The sequence below is a fragment of the Equus przewalskii genome, chromosome 6 (genome assembly GCF_037783145.1).
Source record: "Equus przewalskii isolate Varuska chromosome 6, EquPr2, whole genome shotgun sequence".
In the NCBI taxonomy this organism is placed as follows: Eukaryota; Metazoa; Chordata; class Mammalia; order Perissodactyla; family Equidae; genus Equus; species Equus przewalskii.
Window position 1 is genome coordinate 48,793,827 of NC_091836.1, and position 22,473 is coordinate 48,816,299.

Below are 22,473 nucleotides of genomic sequence, written 5' to 3' on the forward strand. Positions count from 1 at the left end.
TTTCCCATGTTCAGAATATGCAATATGCAATGGTAATCAAGAGTGTGTGGTATTGACGCAAAGATAGACATACAGATCTGTGGAATAGATTGAGATTTGAGAAATAAACCCACACATCTGTGGTCAACTAATATTTCCAAAAATTGCCAAATGTCAAGTATGGGGCAAGAATACCTTTCCATATCTTGGTGGTGGGCCAACTGGATAGCCATATGCAAAAGAAAGAGGTTTATCCTTACATGACACCTCATATTTACCAGAAAGAGAAAATACCTAAACGTAAGAGTAAACCGTGGGCCAGCCCAGTGGCACAGCAGTTAAGTTCGTGCGTTCCGCATCAGCAGCCCAGGGTTCGCCAGTTCGGATCCCGGGTGTGGATATGGCACTGCCTGGCACGCCATGTTGTGGTAGGCATCCCACATAGACAGTAGAGGAAGGTGGGCATGGATATTAGCTGAGGGCCAGTCTTCCTCAGCAAAAAAAAGAGGAGGATTGGCAGCAGGTAGCTCAGGCTAATCTTCAAAAAAAACAGTAAATTGTAACACACTTAGATAAAACATAGGGAAAAATTCCAGACCTTGGATTTGACAAAGAGTTGTTAGATAAGGCCCCAAGAGCAAAAATGGAAAAAAATTAGGTAATTTGGTTTTCATAATATTAGTGACTTTTGTGGTTCAAAAGGACACTATCAAGACAGTGAAAACAGCCTTCAGAATCCATGTGCACTATCGCTAGGAGCATAATATTTTGTTGGGAGTATGAAATACAGCATGATGGTTTTGCCAAAAATGTGTTTATAATTTATGAGTTACCATCTGAACTAGCAATTCTACTTCTGGGAACTTAAATAGAGTTGAAAGCAGGAACTTAAGCAGGTACATGTCCACTCGTGTTTACGTTAGCATTATTCATGATAGCCAAAAGGTGGAGGAAAATGAAGCGCGCGTCAAGACTTGAATGGATGAAAACAATTTGGCACGTACACGCAGTGGCATATTATTCAGTTTTAAAAAGAAAGCAAATTCTGACTTGTGCTATAACTGAACTATACACTTAGAAAATGGTGAAAATGTAAATTTTATGGTGTGTGTGTAATACCACAATTAAAAGTAAAAATTTTTAAAGCGAGAGTGAAAACAACTGACAGAATGAGAGAAATTTTTGCAAATCATATACCTGATAAGGACCTTGCATCAAATAAATCTAAAGAATTCTTAAAACTTAATTGTGGAAAGTTAAATAACTCAATTTAAACATGGCAAGGATCTGAGTATACTGTATTCCAAGGAAGATAGACGAAAGGTCAAGAGCACATGAAAAGATACTGGACATCATTAGTAATCAAGGACATGCTAATCACCCCAGTGAGAGACCACTTCCCAACCACTAGTATGGCTAGAATCAAAAAGTGAGATAAGTTCTGTGTGTGTGTTGTGAGAACGCTTAATCCGTCCACTGTCTTATCGAGTTTCAAGTATACAGATTGTATATGTATATCTAATCACGTCGTAATCTTGTAACATATACAATTTTAATAGTCAGTTATCCCTCAATAAAGCTGGGGGGTGAGGGAACAGTTTCCAGGCACATCCCCCATTTACATAATGATGTATTGTTTTTCTTATAACAGTGAAAATAGAGATCAGTTTCCTTAGATGCGGATATTATAGGTATTAATGGTTGAAAGCTCTCTAGGGACACAGGCAAAAACTGATCTAAAATTAATTCCCTTCCAGTTCAGTGTGTAACCTGAGTCTTTAATGAGCACATGTCACACCCTGTGGTCAGACTAAGAGTCTCTGAGCCCTGGCTACGGCTGTGGGATGCAAACTTTGCACCAGAGCCAAGAGCCCTGGGATTCTTTATCTTAAGCACAAAATAAGTGGAGATGGGGACGGGATGAGTGCAAGGCTGATGGCTAGGAAGATTCAAAGGTTAAAAAATGGAGCCTGACTCTTTATTCCAGATGATGAGGTCACAGTTAAGTGTACATTTCTAATCAAGGGCCACGCTAGGGGTTACAGCTCAATCAGGAGTGTTCAGACCCGAAGTTTGGGAATGTGGTCAACTTTCTGAGGGTGAGTTTGTCCTTCTGCTCTGTAGGCAGGCAGGCTGCTTCTGTTAGCAGATTTGAATGTTTGCGTTTCTGTCCTTGGATTTCTTTATCCATTGACAATAGCTGCCCTTTGATTCTAGTTTCCATTAGCGCTTGGGGTTATAAAATGTAAGTTGATTGAGAGAGATGGGAATAGGGCAAGAAAGTAGTGGAGCCAAATAGAATTTTTGTTCCATTTAGGCACTAGAACCTAGAGGTGTAAGATGAGTGTATTTAAGTGCTCAGGTGCTTTGTAAAGTTTTGGGTCAGTTTTTGTGTGTCCATGTCCCTAGAGAACTTTGATCTTTAAAAGGCTGTACTAGGGGGCTGGCCTGGTGGCGCAGAGGTTAAGTGCACATTTTCCGCTTTGGCGGCCCGGGGTTCACTGGTTCGGATCCCAGGTGCGGACATGGCACCGCTTGGCAAAAGCCGTGCTGTGGTAGGCGTCCCACACATAAAGTAGAGAAAGAAGGGCAAGGATGTTAGCTCAGGGCCAGTCTTCCTCAGCAAAAAGAGGAGGATTGGCAGCAGATACTAGCTCAGGGCTAATCTTCCTAAAAAAAATAAAAGTAAATTAAAAAAATAAAAGGCTATACTATTCCTAAGGCAAATGAGTGCCTATTTTGATGGATGTGAGGAAAAAGCACTTGAATTTCTATCTTCATTGATTTGATGAAACAGGTCAAACCTTATGTAAATCTTTGGAATTCCTAGTTTATTGCACGCCTTAATTGCAAACCCCTAATGTGGTATAATATGCTACTACTTCCTGAAAGTATCCCCAGTGTGTGAATTTAGTTGAGGGGTAAACTGTGATGCCCCTTGTCCTTTTTGTTAGAAAGGGATTGTAAATTTTTTATGGTTTACGGTTTTATGTCCATCAGTGCTTAAAGGATTAAATCTTGCAGGCCATGCTGAGGTGGCGTCCCATATGCCACAACTAGAAGGACCCATAACTAAAATATACAACTTGTACTTGGGGGATTTGGGGAGAAAAAGCAGAAAAAAGAAAATCTTGAAATGGTTTCCTATGTGGAATTGTTTAAATTAATTTTTAAAAACTAAACATAATTAAAAATAGTGATCAAGTATAGAAAAATATGATGTATATAAATTGCTCACTTATTTTAAATAAATAATGCATGGGAAAGTTAAAAATATTCCTGAGAGGAAACTGCCTTAAGGAGACTCCCTGACTGTACCTCCTGCCCCACTCCTCTGCTCTAACTCCTGCCTCCCTCCCGTGATCAGTGTTGATCACTGCTTCACCATCCTGTTAGTGTTTCTTTATGTAAAAGCAAGCCAGTGGGAATGTCTATTTTTCTTACCCATGCTTGTTCTTGTATCGAGTTGCCAAGATCCACATATTTAATGTTTGACTTCTGAACACTTAAATCTCGCCCTCCCTTTTCCCCTGGGCCTTCTTACCTGGACCAGCTGATGAGAAAGCCTGGAGGCTCCTGCACTGTGGGCTGCTGCTTGCTGGGCAGCTCCTCCTGGGCACTGTGCTGGCCTCGGTTGCACTGTTGACCCCACCAAGCCTGGGTCCTGTGTACAGTGGACTCTGAGTTGGTGCGTTTGATAATTCTTTGTCCTTTGGGACCAGGAGTATGATAATGGGGCTCTCCTTGATGTGGTCCTGAGTCAGTGTCTTGACTGGAATTCATCTGTCTGTTTAGAGTGAAGACAAAACTGAGGTTGAGATCACATTGACATTAGGGGAGGTCTAGGGTTACGAGGATTATTATACACTGTCAATGAGGTGAGCCCATCAGATGGTCACATTTTTTTTTTTTAAGATTTTATTTTTCCTTCTCCCCAAAGCCCCCGGTGCATAGTTGTATATTTTTAGTTGTGAGTCCTTCTAGTTGTGGCCTGTGGGACGCCGCTTCAGCATGGCTTGATGAGCAGTGGTGCCATGTCCACGCCCAGTATTGGAACTGGTGAAACCCTGGGCCGCCGAAGCAGAGCACATGAACTTAACCACTTGGACATGGGGCCGGTCCCTATTATTTCTTTTATTGTGCTTACGTTGAGTTTAATTTGCTTTTCCTTTTGTTGTTTCCTAAGGTAGATACTTACATTACTGATTATAGATCTCTGGTTTTCCCACTGTATTTGTTCAGTGGCATAAATTTCCCTCCAGGTACTGCTTTTGGTGCATCCAAGAACCTGTCATATGTTATGTTTTTATTTTATTTAATCCAAAACAGTTTTTTATTTCTCTTGAGACTTCATTGATCCTGTGTATTATTTAGACCTGTGATATTGAATCCCCTTGCATTTGGGCATTTCCTAACTCATTGCTGTTAGTGATTTCTGGATCAATGCCTCTGTAGTTTGAGAGCATATTCTGTATGATTTCTGTTTTTTCAAATTTGTAAAGGAGTGCTTTATGGCTCAGAATCTGGTTTTTCTCAGTGAGTGTTGCATATGAACTTGAGAAGAATGTGTATTCTGCTCTTGCTGTACGAAGTATTCCATAGATTACAGTGAAATCCAGTTGTTTCATAGTGTTTGTTGAGTTCATCTCTGTCCTTGCTCTTTTCCTGCCTGCTGAAATTTATAATTCCTGAGTGTTGAACTCTACACATATAACACTGGGTTCGTCTCTTTCTCCTTGCATTCTATCAGTCCTTGTCTCCTGGATTTTGCTCCTGTGTTGTTCTACAGGTATGCGTGAAGGATTGCTGTGCCTTCCGGGAGAATGGACCCCTTATCAGTGTCTAATGCCACCCTCAGTCTCTGAGTCTTCCTTGATTTGGAATCTGCCTTGTCTGTAATTCATATACCCATGGCAGCTTTCTTTTGATTATTGTTGGCACGGTATATTTTTCACCATCCCCTTACCTTTCATCTATCTGTGTCTTAATACTTAAAGTGGATTTCTTTTAGGCAACATGTAATTGTGTTTTTTGAAATCTGATATTACTGTGTCTTTCAGTTATAGTGAGACCATCAATGATTAAAGTGGTTATTGATATAGTTGGATTAATATTTTACAAAGCTTTTGCTGTTTCCCATTTTTACCCTTGCTATTTTTTCTTTTTCTCTTCCCCCTTTTTTCTGCCTTCTCTCACTGAAATTGAGCAATTATTCTGATTCTTGTTTTTCTCCTCTCTCAGTGTATCAGTTACACTTCTTTTAAAAAACATTTTTTAGTGGCTGCCCTTGAGTTTGCAGTGTACATTTACAACTAACCCACCTCCTGCCAAATAGCAGTATACTGACTGCTTCACTGTGTGCAGGTACCTCTCAGCACACTATTCCCAATTTCCCTTTGTCACACTGATGTCATTTATTTCTCTTGTTCATAATCTTCTCATTACCAAATACGTTGTTAATGTTATTTGAAACAAAGTGTCATCTATTACGTTAATTATAAGAAATACAAAATATATTTTGCCTTCATTCCTTTTTTCCTAGTCATGTACCTTTATCATTTACATTCTTTCTGATAGATTTTTTAACATTTAATTCACAATAGGTATACTGATGACAAATTTCCTCCATTTTTGTCTCAGAAAGTCGTAATATCTCCTTTATTTTTGAAGGACAATTTCACTTGACAGAAAATTCTAGGTGTCCCACCCACTCAGAAGGTGCCCTGCCCAAGTTGCATAGTAGCCCGTGGGACCCACTAAGTGGTGGCTCAGCCCCCACATAGGTGCCCCTTCCACCTAGTGCTGCAGCTTAGCCAGCTCCCTGCTGCATGTGGTGGCCCTGCGCATGCAAGAGAAACCACCTACCAAGCAGAGATGCCCCACCTACAGTTCATGACCTGACCACCTTGTGCAGAGGCTCTGCCCATGTGAGCACAACCTGCTGAACAGCTGTTGCCAGCCCACACAAACAAACGCAGTGGAGTCCTACCCATGCAACTTCCAGCAGACAGGGCAGGATCAGAAAACATAGCTCCTGCTCCCCCCCAGCAGTGGCAAGTGGAATCTGTGACCTGATACTACAACAAATATGCCAGCAAAGGATCAATCATCAAACACCATAAAGAACTACAGTAACACTTCAGAGCAGAAGGAAAAGGGTAGATCTCCTGAAACCAATCCTAAAGTCACAGATGTTTAGCCTAAATGAGAGAGAATTCAAAATAGTTGTCATAAAGAAACTCATTGAATTACAAGAAAACTCAGGAAGAGTTGAGTCATCTCAGGAATAGAGTTAATCAGCAGAAGGAATACTTCAGCAAAGAGACTGAAGCTCTTAAAAAAAGTTAGATAAAAAATAATCTAGTCCTTGAGGGTATTATGTTAAGTGAAATAAGCCAGACAGAGAAAGACAAACTCTGTATGACTCCACTCCTAAGTGGAAGTTAACATATAGACAAGGAGAACTGATCGGTGGTTACCAGGGGAAGGGGGGGTGGGGGGAGGGCACAAAGTGTGAAGTGATGTACCCACAACATGACTAACAATAATGTACAACTGAAATTTCACAAGGTTGTAAACTATCATAATCTTAATAAAAAAATAATGTAGACAGCATAAAAATAATAGAGCTTACCTTATGGGGGAGAAAATATGTGTCATAGAAGATAGAAATCTAGAAATGCTCGAGGCAGAGGAGGAGAGACAACTAAGGTTTTTTTAAAAATGAAGAAACTGAGAAATATCTGACTGAATTAGGAAAGGCAACATAAGGATTATAGGTATTCCAGCAGGAGAATAGTGGGAGAAAGGAGCAGAGAGCTCGTTCAAAGAAATAATAGCTGAGAACTTTCCAAACCTGGGTGAGGAACTGCACTTACCAGTACACAAAGCCAGTAGAACTATGACAAAGAAAAAATATTAAGGGCAGTAAGTCAAGAAAATAATCAACAAAGGAACTTCTATCAGGCTTTCAGTGGGTTTCTCAGCACAAACCTCACAGGTACTAGTATGATGTATTCAAAATACTGAAAGACAGAAACTTTCAGCCTAGGATACCCTATCCAGTGAAACTATCCTTCAGATATGATGGAGAAATAAATGCTTTCCCAGCTCAACAAAAGCTAAGGGAGTTTATCACCACTAGACCTCCCTTACAAGAAATGATTAAGGAAGCCCTCCTACCTGTAACAGAAAGGCAAAGATTTACAAAGCTTTGAGCAGGAAGTTAAATAGACAGTGAAAGTCAGAAAATCACAGCTCTCTAACAGAATGGGTTAGCAAACAATTATAAAAGATAAAGGGAAGAAAAGCATCAAAAATAACTATAAACACTTCATTTTAATCACAAACTTGCAACACAAAAAAGAATTTGTGACAATAACTCAGAAGGGAAAGAGGAGAGGGATGGAACCAATTAGGATAATGGAGATGAGGCTATCAGAAATGTGAATGTCTCATCTATGAGGTCTTTTATACAAACCTCATGGTAACCACAAAACGAAAAGAGCAGAGCCACAAATCATACACAAAGAGAAAACCCTCACAGAAAACCACCAGACTGAAATGGCAGGCAGGGAAGAGAAAAAATGGAAATAGAGAACAACAAGAAAACAAGGTAAAATGGCAGTATTATACCATCACATACCCATAATCAGTCTAAATGTAAATGGATTGAATTCACCAATCAGAAGGTGCAGAGTGGCTGGATGGATTAAAAAAAAAGATCCAACAATATTTTGCCTCCAGGAAAGACATGTCATCTCTAAAGACAAACATAGGCTCAGAGTGAAGGGATAGAAGACAATACACCAAGTAAATGGCAAGAAAAAGAAAGCAAGTGTGGCTGTACTTATATGAGACAAAGCAGATTTCAAGATAAAAATTACAATGAAAGAGGGGCAGAATATAATGATAAAAGGAACATTCCACCACGAGAACATAGCACTTATGGATATATATATACCTAACACAGGAGCACCAGAGTAAAGTAACTAAAGGGAGAAATTGATAGCAACACAATAATAGTAAGAGACCTCAACACTCCATTTACGTCAATGGATAGATCATCCAGACAGAAAGTCAATAAGGAAATTGTGGCCTTAAATGAAACACTAGATCAAAAGGACTTAGATATTTATAGAACATTCCATCCAAAAGCAGTGGAAGACATATTCTTCTGAAGTTCATATGGAACATTCTCAAAGGTGGAACATAGTTGGGAAACAAGGCAAGCCTCAGTAAATTTAAGAAGGTTAAAATCAGAAATCTTTCCCAACCACAATGCTATGAAACTAGAAGTCAACTAAAAAGAAAAAATTGGAAAAGTCACTACTTTTGGAGTCTGAACTTCATGCGTCTGTTCAACCATTGGATCAATGAAGAAATCAAAGGAGGAATAAAAAAATACCTAGACAGAAATGAAAATGAAAACATAACATACTGACTTTTATGGGATGCAGTAAAAGAGGTACTGAGAGAGAAATTTTTAGCAATTCAGGCCCATAACAACAAACAAGAAAAATCTCAAATAAATAATCTTGAACTACACCTAAGAGAACTAAAAGAAGAAGAGCAAAGACTGAAGTCAGAAAAAGGAGGGAAATGATAAAAATTAGAGTGGAAAAAAATGAAAAGGACCGATGAAACTAAGAGCTGGTTCTTTGAGAAGATAAAGTTGACAAGCCCTTAGCCAGATTCACTAAGAAAAAAAGAGAGAAGGCTCAAATAAAATTAAAAATGAAAGAAGAGAAATTAAGGTGGATAGCACAGACATATAAAGGATTATAAAAGGATGGTATGAAAAACTATATGCCAACAAATTGGATAAACTAGAAGAAATGGATAAATTCTTAGACTCATAAAACCTCCCAAAACTGAATCAAGAAAAAGTAGAGAATCTGAAGACCAATCACAAGAGCTTGAAACACTAGTCAAAAACCTCCCAAGAAACGAAAGCCCTGGAGCAGATGGCTTCTCTGGAGAATTCAAACAAATATTTAAAGAAGATTTAATACCTGTCTTTCTCAAACTGTTCCAAAAAATTGAACAAGATGTAATGCTTCCTAACTCATTCTATGAGGCCAACATCAGCCTGATACCAAAACCAGACAAGGTCAACACAAAAGGAAAATCCTAGGCCAATGTTGCTGATGAACCTAGATGCAAAAATTCTTGATAAAATATTTGGCAGCCAAATATAGCAATACATTAAAAGGATTATCAAGAAATGATCAACTACAGCAAAGTTGCAGGGTACAAAATCAACTTAACAAAAGTCAGTTGCATTTCTATACTAACTATCTAGCAGAAAGAGAAGTCTACAATACAATCTCATTTATAAGCACAACAAAAAGAATAAAATAGCACAGAAAAAAAAATTAACCAAAGAAGTGAAAGCCCTATACACTGAAAACTATAAGACGTTATTGAAAGAAATTGAAAACAACATAAAGAATTGGAAAGATATTCCATGCTCATGGATTGGGAGAAGAAATATAGTTAAAATGTCTATATTACCTACAACAATCTACAGACTCAATGCAATACCAATCAGAATCCCAATGACATTCTTCATAGAAATAGAACAAAAAATCCTGAACTTTATATGGAACCCAACAAGACTCTGAGTAGCCAAAGCAATCGTTAGAAAAAAGAACAAAGCTGGAGACATCTCAATCCCTGACTTCAAAATATACTATAAAACTGTAGTGAAACAGCATGGTACTGGCACAAAAACAGACTCTCAAATCAATGGAAGAGAAGTGAAAGCCCAGAAATCAAACAACATCTATGGGCAGCTACTCTTAGACAGAGGAGCTGAGAACATACAATGGAGAAAGGAAAGTCTCTTCAATAAATGATGTTGAGAAAACTGGACAGCCACATGCAAAAGAATTAAATCGGACCATTATCTTTCACCATACACAAAAATTAACTCAAATTGGGTCAAAGACTTGAAGGTAAGATATGAAATCATAAAACTCATAGAAGAAATATAGGCACTACACCCTTTGACATTGGTCTTAGCAGTACCTTTTTGAATCAACCATGTCTACTCAGACAAGGTAAACAAAAGGAAAATAAACAAGTGGAACTTCATCAGATTAAAGCTTCTGCACATAAAGGATCAGCACATAAAGACAACCCACCACTTTGGACAAAATATTTGCAAATCGTATATCCAACAAAGAGTTTATCTCCATAATATATAAAGAACTCACACAACTGAACAACAACAACAAAAACCCGATCAGAAAATGGGCAAAAAATATAAACAGACATTTTTACAAAGGAAATATACAGGTGGCCAATAAACGTGAAAAGATGTTCAATATCACTAATCATCAGGGAAATGCAAGTCAAAACTACACTAAGGTACCACCTTACACCTGTTAGAATGGCTAAAATCACCAAGACAAAAAATAGCAACTGTTGGAGAGGGTGTGGAGTAAAGGGAACACTCATACACTGCTGGTGGGAATGCAAACTGGTGCAGCTACTATGGAAAACAGTATGGAGATCTCTCAAAAAACTAAAAATATAACTACCATACTACCCAGCTATCCCACTACTGGGTATTTATCCAAAGAACTTGAAATCAACAACTCAGAGACTTATGCACCCCTATGTTCATTGCAGCACTGTTCACAATAACCAAGACATGGAAGCAACCCAAGTGCTCATTGACTGATGACTGGATAGAGAAGATGTGTGTATACACAATGGACTACTTATCCATAAAAAAAGACAAAATCATCCCATTTGCAAAAACTTGGATGGATCTTCAGCGTTTTATGTTAAGTGACATAAACCAGACAGAGAAAACCAAACACCATATGATGTCACCAATATATGCAAGATAAACACATGGATGAAGAGCGCGGATTAGTGGTTACCAGAGGAGAAGCGGGTAGGATGGTGGGGTAAAGGGGAACATATATATGGTGATGGATATAAGCTAGACTTTTGGTCAAGAGCATGATGTAGTCTATACAGAAACTGATCTATAATAATTACACCTGAAGTTACACAACATTCTAAACCATTTTGACCTCAAGAAAATATTTAAAACAAAATCAAAAATGCTGTGTTTCTTATCTCTTATTTTTGGCGACACCCATTTGCCCTCTGACCTCCAGGCTCTCATGGATCTAAGAAGAGTGTTTTCATTTCAAGTTTGTTCATTTTCTTGTGAGGTCAAGAATGAGAGCTTGTAAATTCCTTAAGTGTCATCTCAGAAGTTGGCAGGGCATCATCTCGAGTGGCTCATGAGGAAACACTTCCTCTTGAAGTTGGAGAATGGGGATTTTATGTTCTGTTGAAGGAAAGCTCTTTCAAATCCTTTACAGATTCAATAATCTTTGCCAAATTGACCATCAAGCCTTTGTGGACTTAAGTGAACTGCCTTGCAATCTGTAGCTCTTAACCTGGCTCCAGGCCAGCAAGGCCCAGGGCACACTGTTAGAATTTGACTAGAGAGAGCTCTTACGGCACACTGTCATTTCACTGTGTTCTGACATTGGTGGGAAGCAGCCTTGAGGCATGTGAGCATACGGATATTATTGTCCAAGTTGTCCTGCCTTCTTAATTGTGTCTGAGCTGTGACTTCCAAATAACTTTCTGTCCTCATCTAATTTTACAGGGACGGAAGGGAGGACTTGAGCCTATAAGAAATATTACACAAGTTAAAAAGCAATGTCCTCACAAGAATATTTACATTCAGCCATCTACAGCTGGTTACTTGTAATGATGGCCTGGAGTACTTCAGGACCATCTGCCCAGTTGGGCTTTATTAAAAATTTGATTTCTACATGCCTCCTAGACTCCTTGTTTGGTGATAGAAATAGACAAACTTTCAGTTCTTCTCTTATGTTTTTCTTCATTGAAACCTTATGCAGATTTGTATCTTTGCCTCATGGCGTGCTGTAAATGGTGAGTAATAAAGATGAAGATGAAAGAATTTTCTCTTGTAAGGAATCATCATTCTTAAAATGATAATATTTGTTTCTTTTTATGTCATATCTGTCATTTCCCAACATGCTCTGGACCCTGCCATTACAGAGAAATACAATGTAATGTGATCACAGTAATAATGTGTAAATAATTTCTTGTGTACATGATGCTGTTAAATTGGTGAGGAACTGTGTAAAGAAAAAGAATGCATTTTTGATGATCACATCACAGAATACACTTTTGGACATGACAGTATTGTACATAACCTTCTTACAAATGGGAGTATGGGTGTCCAGTGCTTTGAGTCTTATTCATCCTGCTGTGCACATATTTGGGATGTTTTAGGACTCAGTGGTCATTGAGGACGTGGCTGTGAACTTCACCCCAGAGGAGTGGGCTTTACTGGATCCTTCTCAGAAGAAACTCTACAGAGATGTGATGTGGGAAACCTTCAGGATCCTGGCCTCAGTAGGTAAGAATGAGGACATTCCTTCACTGCATCAATGAGAGAACAAGTGTATCTTGCCCATCAACATTGTTCTCAGATGTACAAGGTGGATGGGGGGAGGTGTTGGTAAATAAACTGGAAATGATCAAAGCTCATCATGAGCCTAGAATCTAAAAATGTTTCTATAATTTCTAATACTTTAAAGTCAAGTTTATGTGTCTGCATTTCAGGAAAAACACAGGAAGATCATAGTGTTGAAGATCAGTACAAAAACCAGGGGCAAAAACCAAGGTGAGTGACACTCACAATAGAAAGCAGTGTCTCATGTGAGAATCCTGGTATGTAATGAAATTTTAGAAAGAAGCAAAGAAGTCAAATAACCCTTGCTTCAAATTTAGCTCTTTTTACAAAATTTTAACCAAATATACTCTCTGAAATTTGATGCAGAGATTCCGTTTTTGCAAAGTAGTCACTTGGAAATAGTATTAGCAAACCCTATATATGATTGTTACTGTTTGGATAATAGCAAGGATGAATTCCTATTGCAAAGCAGTCAGTATATTCAGTTTCAGACAGTTCAGATGAGACAGCACACCTAAACTTGTTCTGTAAATCATAAAAGATATAACAAATATGAAATCATTAAAAATCTCTTTTTTACAGAAGTCATATGGTAGAGAGACTCTGTGAAAGTGAAGAGGGCAGTCAATGTGGAGAAAACTTCAGCCTTACTTCAAATCTCAATCTGAACAAGAAAACTGCAGGAGCTAAAGCATGTGAATACAGTGCATGTGGAAAAGTCTTAATGCATCATTCATCTGTTAATAGACAGGTTGGATGTCATATAGAACACAAACCATGTAACTATCAAAAAGATGGAGAGAAGCCATATAAATGTAAGGAATGTGGGAAAGCCTTCCCTTTCCCCAGTTTTCTTAAAATACATGAAAGGACTCATACTGAAGAGAAACCCTACAAATGTAAAATATGTGCTAAGGCCTTCAGGTTTTCCAGTAATGTTCAAGTACATGAAAGAACTCACACTGGAGAGAAACCCTATGAATGTAAAAAATGCAGTAAAGCATTCACACATTCCACTTCTCTTCAAAGACATGAAAGATTTCATACTGGAGAGAAACCCTATGAATGTAAAAAATGCAGTAAAGCATTCACTTACTCCACTTCTCTTCAAATACATGAAAGAACTCACACTAGAGAGAAACCCTATGAATGTAAGGAATGTGGGAAAGCCTTTACAGCTCCATCAAGCCTTCGATCACATGTGATCTTTCACGCTGGGAATGGACCTTATAAATGTAAGGAATGTCAGAAAGCCTTCATTTCTCCCACTGCATTTCGAACACATGAAAGGAGTCACACTGGGGAGAAACCATATGAGTGTAAAGAATGCGGTAAAGCCTTCAGATGTGCTAGTTCTCTTCGACAACATGAGAGGACTCATACTGGAGAGAAACCCTATGAATGTAAAATATGTGGCAAAGCCTTCAGGTTTTCCAGTAATGTTCATGTACACGAAAGAACTCATACTGGAGTGAAATCTTATGGAGGTAAAAAAGGGAGTAAAGCTTTCACTTTTCTCACATCATTTCAGAGACGTGAGAGAATTCACACCAGAGAGAAACCCTATGAATGTTAGGAAAATGGGAAAGCCTTTTTTTTCTCATGAAAACTTTCAAGGATATGGAAGCATGTACACTAGAGGAAAAACCACATAAATGTGAAGAATGTGGGAAAGCCTTCAGGTCTCATCTAGTTTTCCAGATACATAAAAAAATCTTATTGGAGATTAACTGTTAATGTAAAAATTGTAGTAAACCATTTAGTTTCCCAGTTGTCTTCAAACACATGAAAGAACTCACACTGGAGAGAAACCCTATGAATGTCAGAAGTGGGAAAGCCTTTGTTTGTGATGCAAACTTTTGAGGATATTGGAGAATACACACAAGTGGAAAACCCACGTAAGTGTCAAGAACGTACCTGAACATATTTGTCAATATGTTTTCAATAGTTTGATTCCATGTCATTAAGCTAGGTATATTTGCTTTGGAAATGAGCACATCTGTAGTTGTTTCATTGATGTATTTTATCAACTGTTCTAATCCATTGAATGCTACTAAGTGTTATTCTGGTTTTCATTTCCTCTGAATATGTTAAAATCCATGTTAATTAGGGATTTTCAGATATCCCTTGCAGTTTTCTTCATTTAACCATTATACATTATGAGTTTATTTTATCATGTGCTTGCAAATTCAGATACTTTTTCCTCAGGCAAACTCTACTTTTTATTCTGTTATAGTTACAATTTCTGTCATGAAACTAATTTCTCATCCATTCTTAACTGAAAACTTGACAGTCATGGTTTTTCAGTGCCGTGTTTAACTGACCTGCAGGATTGCACCTGTAGTCAAAGAGAGGGGTGTAAGGAATTCTGGTAAGAATGACACAGACCTAAAGGACTGGAGGAATACTGGGAACAGAGTGCTCAGAAGGACTTCTTACAAGATTTCGGCGTGAGTGTGTGGATTTGATTGCTATTCAAGGAAGCAGGTCATTTTCTGGATTGAATGTTGTGAGCAGGTAAAATTAATTCTATCTTTGATGAGTATGTTATCTTTGGTAAACCTAATCATTGTTTTCTAGAAGGCAGAAACAATGCAGTGGAGCTGAAGTTAAGTTGTAAGAAGTTCCAGTGAGTCATTTCAGTAAAAAGGGAATATTAGTTATCTTTATAATTTAGAATTTTATCTTTTACCATTTTTACTGGTATGTTTACAAAATATTGTTAGTTTTATCTTGGTAACTATACTTTTGAGGAAGGAGGTGTGTGACATTTTTCCCTTGAGCAGGGTAAGACTTGACCTTGCAGTGCATGCAGCCAGCTCCTGGTCCTCTGGAACAGTTGTTGTCTTTCCTACTTATAGTCAAGACACTGATGTATTTCCTGCGGTAAATTAGTGTTGATCATGAAGTACCTCGTTTGTAATATGTAAATTTGGTTCTTGGCATACTGCATAATATTAATATCTCTTTTATGACTCAACTGAGGCCTTTGAGTTTAGGTAAATTGTGAGACAATGAAACCCAGCCAGGGAGAGAGACAGGACCACTGTGCCAATCCAGCTTTCCTTTCTCAGAGGCTGTGCTGTTGATGCTAATGTTTCAGCATCCCTCACCTGCCTGCTCTATACAGGCAGTGTACCCAGTGCAGCTGAAGTAAGGCCCAGTGGGATTTGGATATAGTGGCTTGAAACAAATGAGTTCTTCCAGTCCTGATGCTTATATGTTTGTGAGAAAAGAGAGAGTATTAATACATGGTAAAGCTTTGTCTGATAAGATGGAATTAAGGGCTTTGAAGAAATGTAAAAACTAATGTGAGCTATTGGGTGGCTGAGCTGTGTATATATCTGTTCTGCGAGGGTAGGAGTGAGTGAGGATGTCATTATTATCTGGGACCTGAAACTTCCTATTGATTTAGGCCACAGATATTTGTGGTGTCTTTGTTTTTAATGTCATTTGAGAGGATTTTTATTTTACCTTTAGATACTTGAAATATTAGTCTTTGTCATTTTCATTTTGCTCCTGTATAGACTGAGTGTGCAACATGCACCCCAGTAAACCATGGAGTTCCTCCCACTTAGAGAGACAGTTGCCTTCACCTGCCCTGTTCTAGCTCATCCTGAGTGAGTTCTATGGGTAGAGTGACATCTCTGTGAGTCTGCTGTGATCTCCCCGTGGAAACAGCACAAAGAGCTCTGGCTGGTTAGAGGCAACCATCCCAGGAATAATTGAGTGAGCTGCAGAGAGAGGGTGTCATTCTGAGTAACATCCTGAGTATAAGAGGAGAGAGAAAATAGTGTCTTTTTATCCCAGGAGTAGCTGGAAGTTTTTGGCTTCACTGATCCCCAAAGCCCCTCCACCCATTTTGCTGTTCACAGGTTTCATTTCCATGTGCTTAGACGCACAAGTCCTGGAAAAGTGGGAAACAAGAGTAACAGCTACAAGGTTTTGTTTTTGTTTTTGTTCTGAGGAAGATCAGCGCTGCGCTAACATCTGCCGCCAATCCTTGTCTTTTTGCTGAGGAAGACTGGCCCTGAGCAACATCCGTGCCCATGTTCCTCTACTTTATATGTGGGACGCCTACCACAGCATGGCTTGACAAGTGGTGCATGGGTCCGCACTCAGGACCTGAACCAGTGAACCCCAGGCCACTGAAGTGAAACATGCAAACTTAACCACTGTGCCAGCCAGCCAGCCCACAAGGTTTAATAAAGAGCAAAGTAAGCATTAATCTTTCCCAATTTTTTTAGTGTTAACTTACATATTGGAGAGGTTTCATTCAAATGGGCACCACAAGAGTGTTCTTCTTGGTGATGGCATGTTTTGCATCTTTTGATGGCTGTATTAGTAAACATTTGGAAATTCACAAGTATACCTAAAATATATTTATATAATTAATGGAAAATGAATAACTGAATTGTTTCCTATGCTAAGAGAATGTTAAACTTCTCCTGAACCTCTTTAATGCATTGACTTTTCTTTCTAGCCTGTGGGCTCCTTCTGCAGAAGAATTGAAGGCTTGGGCAAGAAGGACTCAGTCCTCAACAGGCCTTTCTTGCAGCCCTGTCTTAATTGAGAAAACACCCCCTAGGGTTGCACGTGCCCTCAGCTCAGAATCATAACGGGAGTGAAGTGAGAGGGCTCCCAGACTCTGTCCTTGAGTTTAAATCAAGTGTGTGGGCTGATCTTTGGAAATAACTGTGGTTCTGAAACATAAAAGTGAATCCCGGGAGGGATCTGCCTGGGGACATCCTCATCCATGTGCGTCAGCATCAGTTCTTTTCACTGCCATCCACAGACCATTTCCAGCTCTTCATTTCCCAACTCAGGCCTGCTCTGTGCCTGCTGAGTTGGAAACATCTTTAGAAATCCACAGATATCCCACTCTGAAAAATTTCTCTGAGGCAACAGGAGGGGGCTGTGAGCTGAGAGGGTGACAGAAGCGCTCGTAGAACCCATATCATGGGCACATTCTGTCAGCCACAGTGACCACAAACATCGCATAATTATTAGTCCTGCTTTCTTACTTTGTCATACAACACTTACACTTTGGCTGACTTTGAATTGGGCCACAAAGGGCTCTAGAAATTTTTGAAATAGCTGTCTTCCATTAGCCTCTCCCTTCACCATAGAGGCTTGTAGCAGCCTCCCACTGTGCATCCCAGAGTCTCTAAACCTCTCGCAGTGGACATAAGTTGCCCAAGGCCTTCTTGTACCAGAAACTATTGTCATCCAGTGCTGCACACAGTTAGAGAAGCAACTGATGGCAACTCACAGAGTATTTTTGTAAATGGAGGCCCTCTGAGGACCTGGGTTGATGATCTTTCACAGCCAGCACCCATTTTGCCTTTGGGCCTGATTGCAGGACCCCTCAGACTTGCCAAATAGAGGACAACTATTTGAGGAGACATCGGAACTTATAGGATAGAGCCAAAAATGGCGCTTCTGGCATATCACCTACAGGAGGAGGTGTGTTACCCTCTTCTCTGATTGAGGTAGTATATTCTGGAGGAGGTCGTCTCCTTTTTAGACACATTGGCCATTTCAGGTGTGATTTGGGGACACATAAAGGACTAGGGAGTTCTTATACTTTATGCACAGTGTGCACTACCACACCTGATGGGTCCACTGCAGAGTTGCTGTGTTCTTCCCCAGATCAAACAGGCCAGCCCTGATCACAGATTGTGTCAGACTGGTGAGTCAAACCCCAGGTAGTCATGCCGGCAACAGAGAATTCCCTGGGCAAGAATCCAACTCATCTGCACATTGTTACAGATCCTTTTGCAACTGCCAGTGGTCTAGCTGTTGCATCCACCAATAGTAACACCTCCTTAGCCAAGGTTGCCCCTCTGCCTAAAAGAACCCTGGGATACCTACCTCACACACCCAAGTACAAGTCAGGTCACTCCTTACTCTGCACATATTAAACCTCAGTCTGCAGGGGCTCATTTCCTTGCTTGGCGATAAATTCACTCAAATTTCTGAGACACATACTGACCCCTCAGACCTGATGGCATTAATCTTGACACATGGGTCCCTATAATACAAAATCGTTGAGGTCTCTAACCTAAAGACCTAGGCATGATTCAAAGGACTCCCCTCTGCTTCCATGGACAACTCAGTTCTGGACCAACACACCTGATGTGAAAAACGTGTGACAGGTAATAGAATCCATGCACATTAAGTGCAGGTGGAGGAGGGGTCCCTACAGCTGGTGGCAGGTGGACTTTGTCGGGCTGCTCACCCTCTGCTGAGCTGCTTGCTACGCTCAGACCATGGTAGAACCTTTTATAGACAAATTGCTCATCCTGTTAAACATGATCCTCCTGCAGCCAGAATCAAGGACTCACCAAGACACTAGAAATTATTGACTTTATCAACTAAAGTCTCAAAGTATAAAACACTAGGCTCTTGAAAAAGGTGTTCAGTGGATCTTGTACCTCTGTCATGACCTAGGCTGCAACCCTGTGGGGATTAATGGCTTGTTTAGACAAACTTGCATTCTTCTAAATGGATGTTCCTGCTGTTTGACTCATTAGTTACATACAATCCCCAGTCTTTGGGGCTTATTATTTTGTTCTGATCACCAGGCTCACTGGCAACAGGTAAGTGGAGCCTTTCTATAGGTGACATTTCTGTCAAAATGATCATTCCTGCAGGTCTTTGGTTTCTTCTACTCATGCCCCCTGGCCACCACTCTCATATGCCACTCCTGGTCTTCCTCCTAACATTGCCTGTAGTCTGTGCCCTGTGTCTCAATATTTCATTTTGGACACCTGCCTTCAAAACACCAAGTCCTGGGGCTGGCTTGGTGGCGCAGTGGTTAAGTTCACACGTTCCGCTTCTGTGTTCACCGGCCCGGATCCTGCGTGCGGACCTACACACCACTCGTCAAGCCATGCTGTGCAGGCGTCCCACATATAAAGTAGAGGAAGATGGGCACGGATGTTAGTTCAGGGCCAGTCTTCCTCAGCAAAAAGCAGAGGATTCGTACAGATGTTAGCTCAGGACTATCTTCCTCAAAAAAAAAACCCAAACTGGGGCTGGCCCCATGGCCGAGTGGTTAAGTTTGTGCGCTCCACTGCAGGCGGCCCAGGGTTTCGTTGGTTCGAATCCTGGGCGCGGACATGGCACTGCTCATCGAGCCACGCTGAGGCAGCGTCCCACATGCCACAACTAGAAGGACCCACAACTAAGAATATACAACTGTGTACCAGGGGGCTTTGGGGAGAAAAAGGAAAAAAATAAAATCTTTAAAAAAAAAAGAAAACCAAACTACCCCAAAACCATCCACACAAATGTGCTATTTTCCAACCATTTGCGTGCTTGTGTTCATTTTCATTGGAATGACTGCTGCTGACCTGGGCACACATGATGTCACTCAACAAACATCATTCCTGCCAATCAAGAAAGGTCCAAAACACTCAAAATACCTGCAGCAGACAGGTAGTGTTTGAGATGTTTTCCCTGAAGGAAAACCCCCTGGCAGCCATGGAGCTGCTGAGCAGTTGGCTTTAAAGTATTTATTACCCATCCACGGAGAGCTCTGTCCAGTAAAAGGGCTGCTCGCTGCATGTAGGCAGGCTGCACGGGCAGGGGGCCTCCAAGAACACAAGAAATGAGCCAACAAATTAGAGTAAACGGTAAGATTACTAGAATATTTGAACATAGTTCTGGAACCACACTGACACACTTTCCTGGATCTCCAACACCCTGGGATGACTGGAGTGAAAGATTTTTGGAGGCTTTGTGATCCTACTTATAATGGCTTGTCCTTTTCACATGACTTTTCAATTAACATTCAAATTCAAATGCTTTTAATGAGACATGTCGTTATTCAGTCAATGAGCCTCAGGAGTGAACTTGAATAAAGACTGACCTCACTGTTAACATCTCTCTCCTCCTTGGCATTAGATACTTGCTCACCCTCTCTGGCCCACGATGTGACAATGGGTAAAGAAGTCAGGAAGGGTGACACTTGCCCCTTTGGTGCCAACAGTTAGGAGGGTCAAACCTTGAAAACCTGCAGCCTCTACCCCTATACACCTTAAAGGTTCAAGCCATTCTCCTTTGCACAAGTGACCCCAACCAGCTTGCCCTTGTCCTACTTTCCTTAGAAAGTACCTTAGAGTCATAAACATATTTCTATTAAACTGATACATGTTGTGACATAGGTTTGACATTCAGTCCCATTTTCGATAGTTAATTCTGCCCCCAAAATGGCAATAATAAACAGAAGGTAACCAATGGAAAATGACTTTTCAGTGACAAACCGGTATTCAGGTTAACGAATTTTTATGAGATGATGAAAATACAAATACAGAAATTCCAGCATGGTAATCTGTCTAGATGTATTGGTCACAAAAGAAAAACTGAAACCCCCCACAGCAGTAGAAGTAGCTAGTGAGAATGGACTAGTGTCACCAGGGAAAATACAGCAATGGAAGTGAAGGATGGTTTCTGTTCCGATATGTAAAGAGCTCTGACTGATCATCTCGTCTTCACAACAAGAAAACAACAGAACAGCCTGAAAAGCAACACCTCTTAGAAACAAGGGAGAGTTGAGATTCCATGGCAAACTAGTGCTCCCCAAATGAGAGACCTGCAAATGTAGAGAATTACCACTTACCCAGAGGAGAAACAACTGGAGCCAGCACCCTCCTGCAACGCATAAACTGTTAACAATGAATTTGCTGGAGACCCAGATTGGACTTGCTTGAGAGTTAAAAGTTAGGGAGTCAATTCTTAGAGAGCCCTCCAAAATTTATGTATTTTTCATCCAGGAGCCCAAGCAGGTTCTCATGAAGACTGCAAAAACTACTCATGCTTCATGCAGGAAATGGGGGGAAATATTTTGATGTATACACAAAGCATTCGGCCCTCTCTAACTTTGGCCATCCCTGAAAAAAAAAACTAATTGCCAAAACCTTATCTGGTTGGGGAAAGAGCAGTCAGACAACTCCCAGACTTGTCAGGATTTCTCTCTGACAAGAGGGGAGGAATAAATGCCAAGAACCTGTTTGAAGTTCATGGTCCAGGGATTAAGTCCTATCAAATTTTCACAGGTTTAATTATAAGAACATTTTCCCACCCTAGTAGTTTTCCACATGTGAACAGGGCTCCAGTATAAAAACAGTGTGTTAAAACAGAATTGCAAGACACAGACTACCCAAAAGTGAGTTTCTAGGGAAACCCAAGGACGCCAGGGAAGAAAAATAGCAGGACACTTGTGTGCAGCGTATGGTACACTAAGACAGAAGTTCATGGCAATAAACATCCACATTGAAAACGAAAGATAGCAAGTTAACAAGGGAACTAGAAAAACAACAACACACCAAAGGACAAAATGATACACGGAACCCTACAAAAGATGGTCCAAAGAAATTAAGAAATGTACAAATAAATAGGAAGCTATACCACCTTCATGGTTTCCAGGACTTAACGTTGTTGAAATGTCTCTACTCCACACAATGACCTAGAGATTCACTGTGATACCCATCATCATCCCAGCTGTACCTCTTCTAGAAATCGGCAAGCTGTTTCATAGATTTTATGAAAATACAAGGGAACCAGAATAGCCAAACCAATCTGGAAAAAGAAAAACCAACTTGTAGGAGTAACATTTATGGATTTCAAATTTTATACTAAGGAAAGGTAATCAAGCTAGCGTGGTACTGACACAAGGATGGACAGAGAGATCTGTGGAAGATTGAAATTAGAGAAATAAACCCCACGTTTATGGTGAACTGATCTTTGACAAAGGTCCCCAAAGTGAGGAAAGAATATCCTTTTCATTACTTGGTGCTGGGCCAGCTGGATAGCCACATGCAAAAGGCAGAGATTGTACCCTGAAAACCCACAACATACAGTGACTTCCCAAAAAGTATCAGAGACCTAAAGATGAGAGTAAAAGTATAAGAAGAGTATATAAAACAAAGAAAAAAATTCCTGACCTTGGATTTGACAAAAATATGTCAGATATGACACCAAGAGCAATGATAGGAAAAAAATAGGAA

The 22,473-nt window shown here is 40.0% G+C and overlaps 2 protein-coding genes across 4 annotated transcripts in view; one reads left to right on the forward strand and one right to left on the reverse strand.

Annotated features, from left to right (window-relative positions):
* The window catches only part of LOC103541191 (zinc finger protein 709-like), a 32,006-nt gene extending 15,087 nt beyond the window's left edge, over window positions 1-16,919 (forward strand). For all 3 annotated transcript variants that reach the window (XM_008507928.2, XM_008507929.2, XM_070625457.1), the window contains 3 exons: window positions 12,277-12,403; window positions 12,610-12,670; window positions 13,043-16,919. In XM_008507928.2, coding sequence (XP_008506150.2) covers window positions 12,277-12,403; window positions 12,610-12,670; window positions 13,043-14,036 — 1,182 coding nt within the window. In that variant the 3' untranslated portion in view covers window positions 14,037-16,919. The remainder of the gene's footprint in view (window positions 1-12,276; window positions 12,404-12,609; window positions 12,671-13,042) is intronic.
* LOC103542999 (zinc finger protein 709-like) overlaps window positions 1-22,473 on the reverse strand; it is a 161,142-nt gene that overhangs the window by 68,653 nt on the left and 70,016 nt on the right. The window lies entirely within an intron of this gene.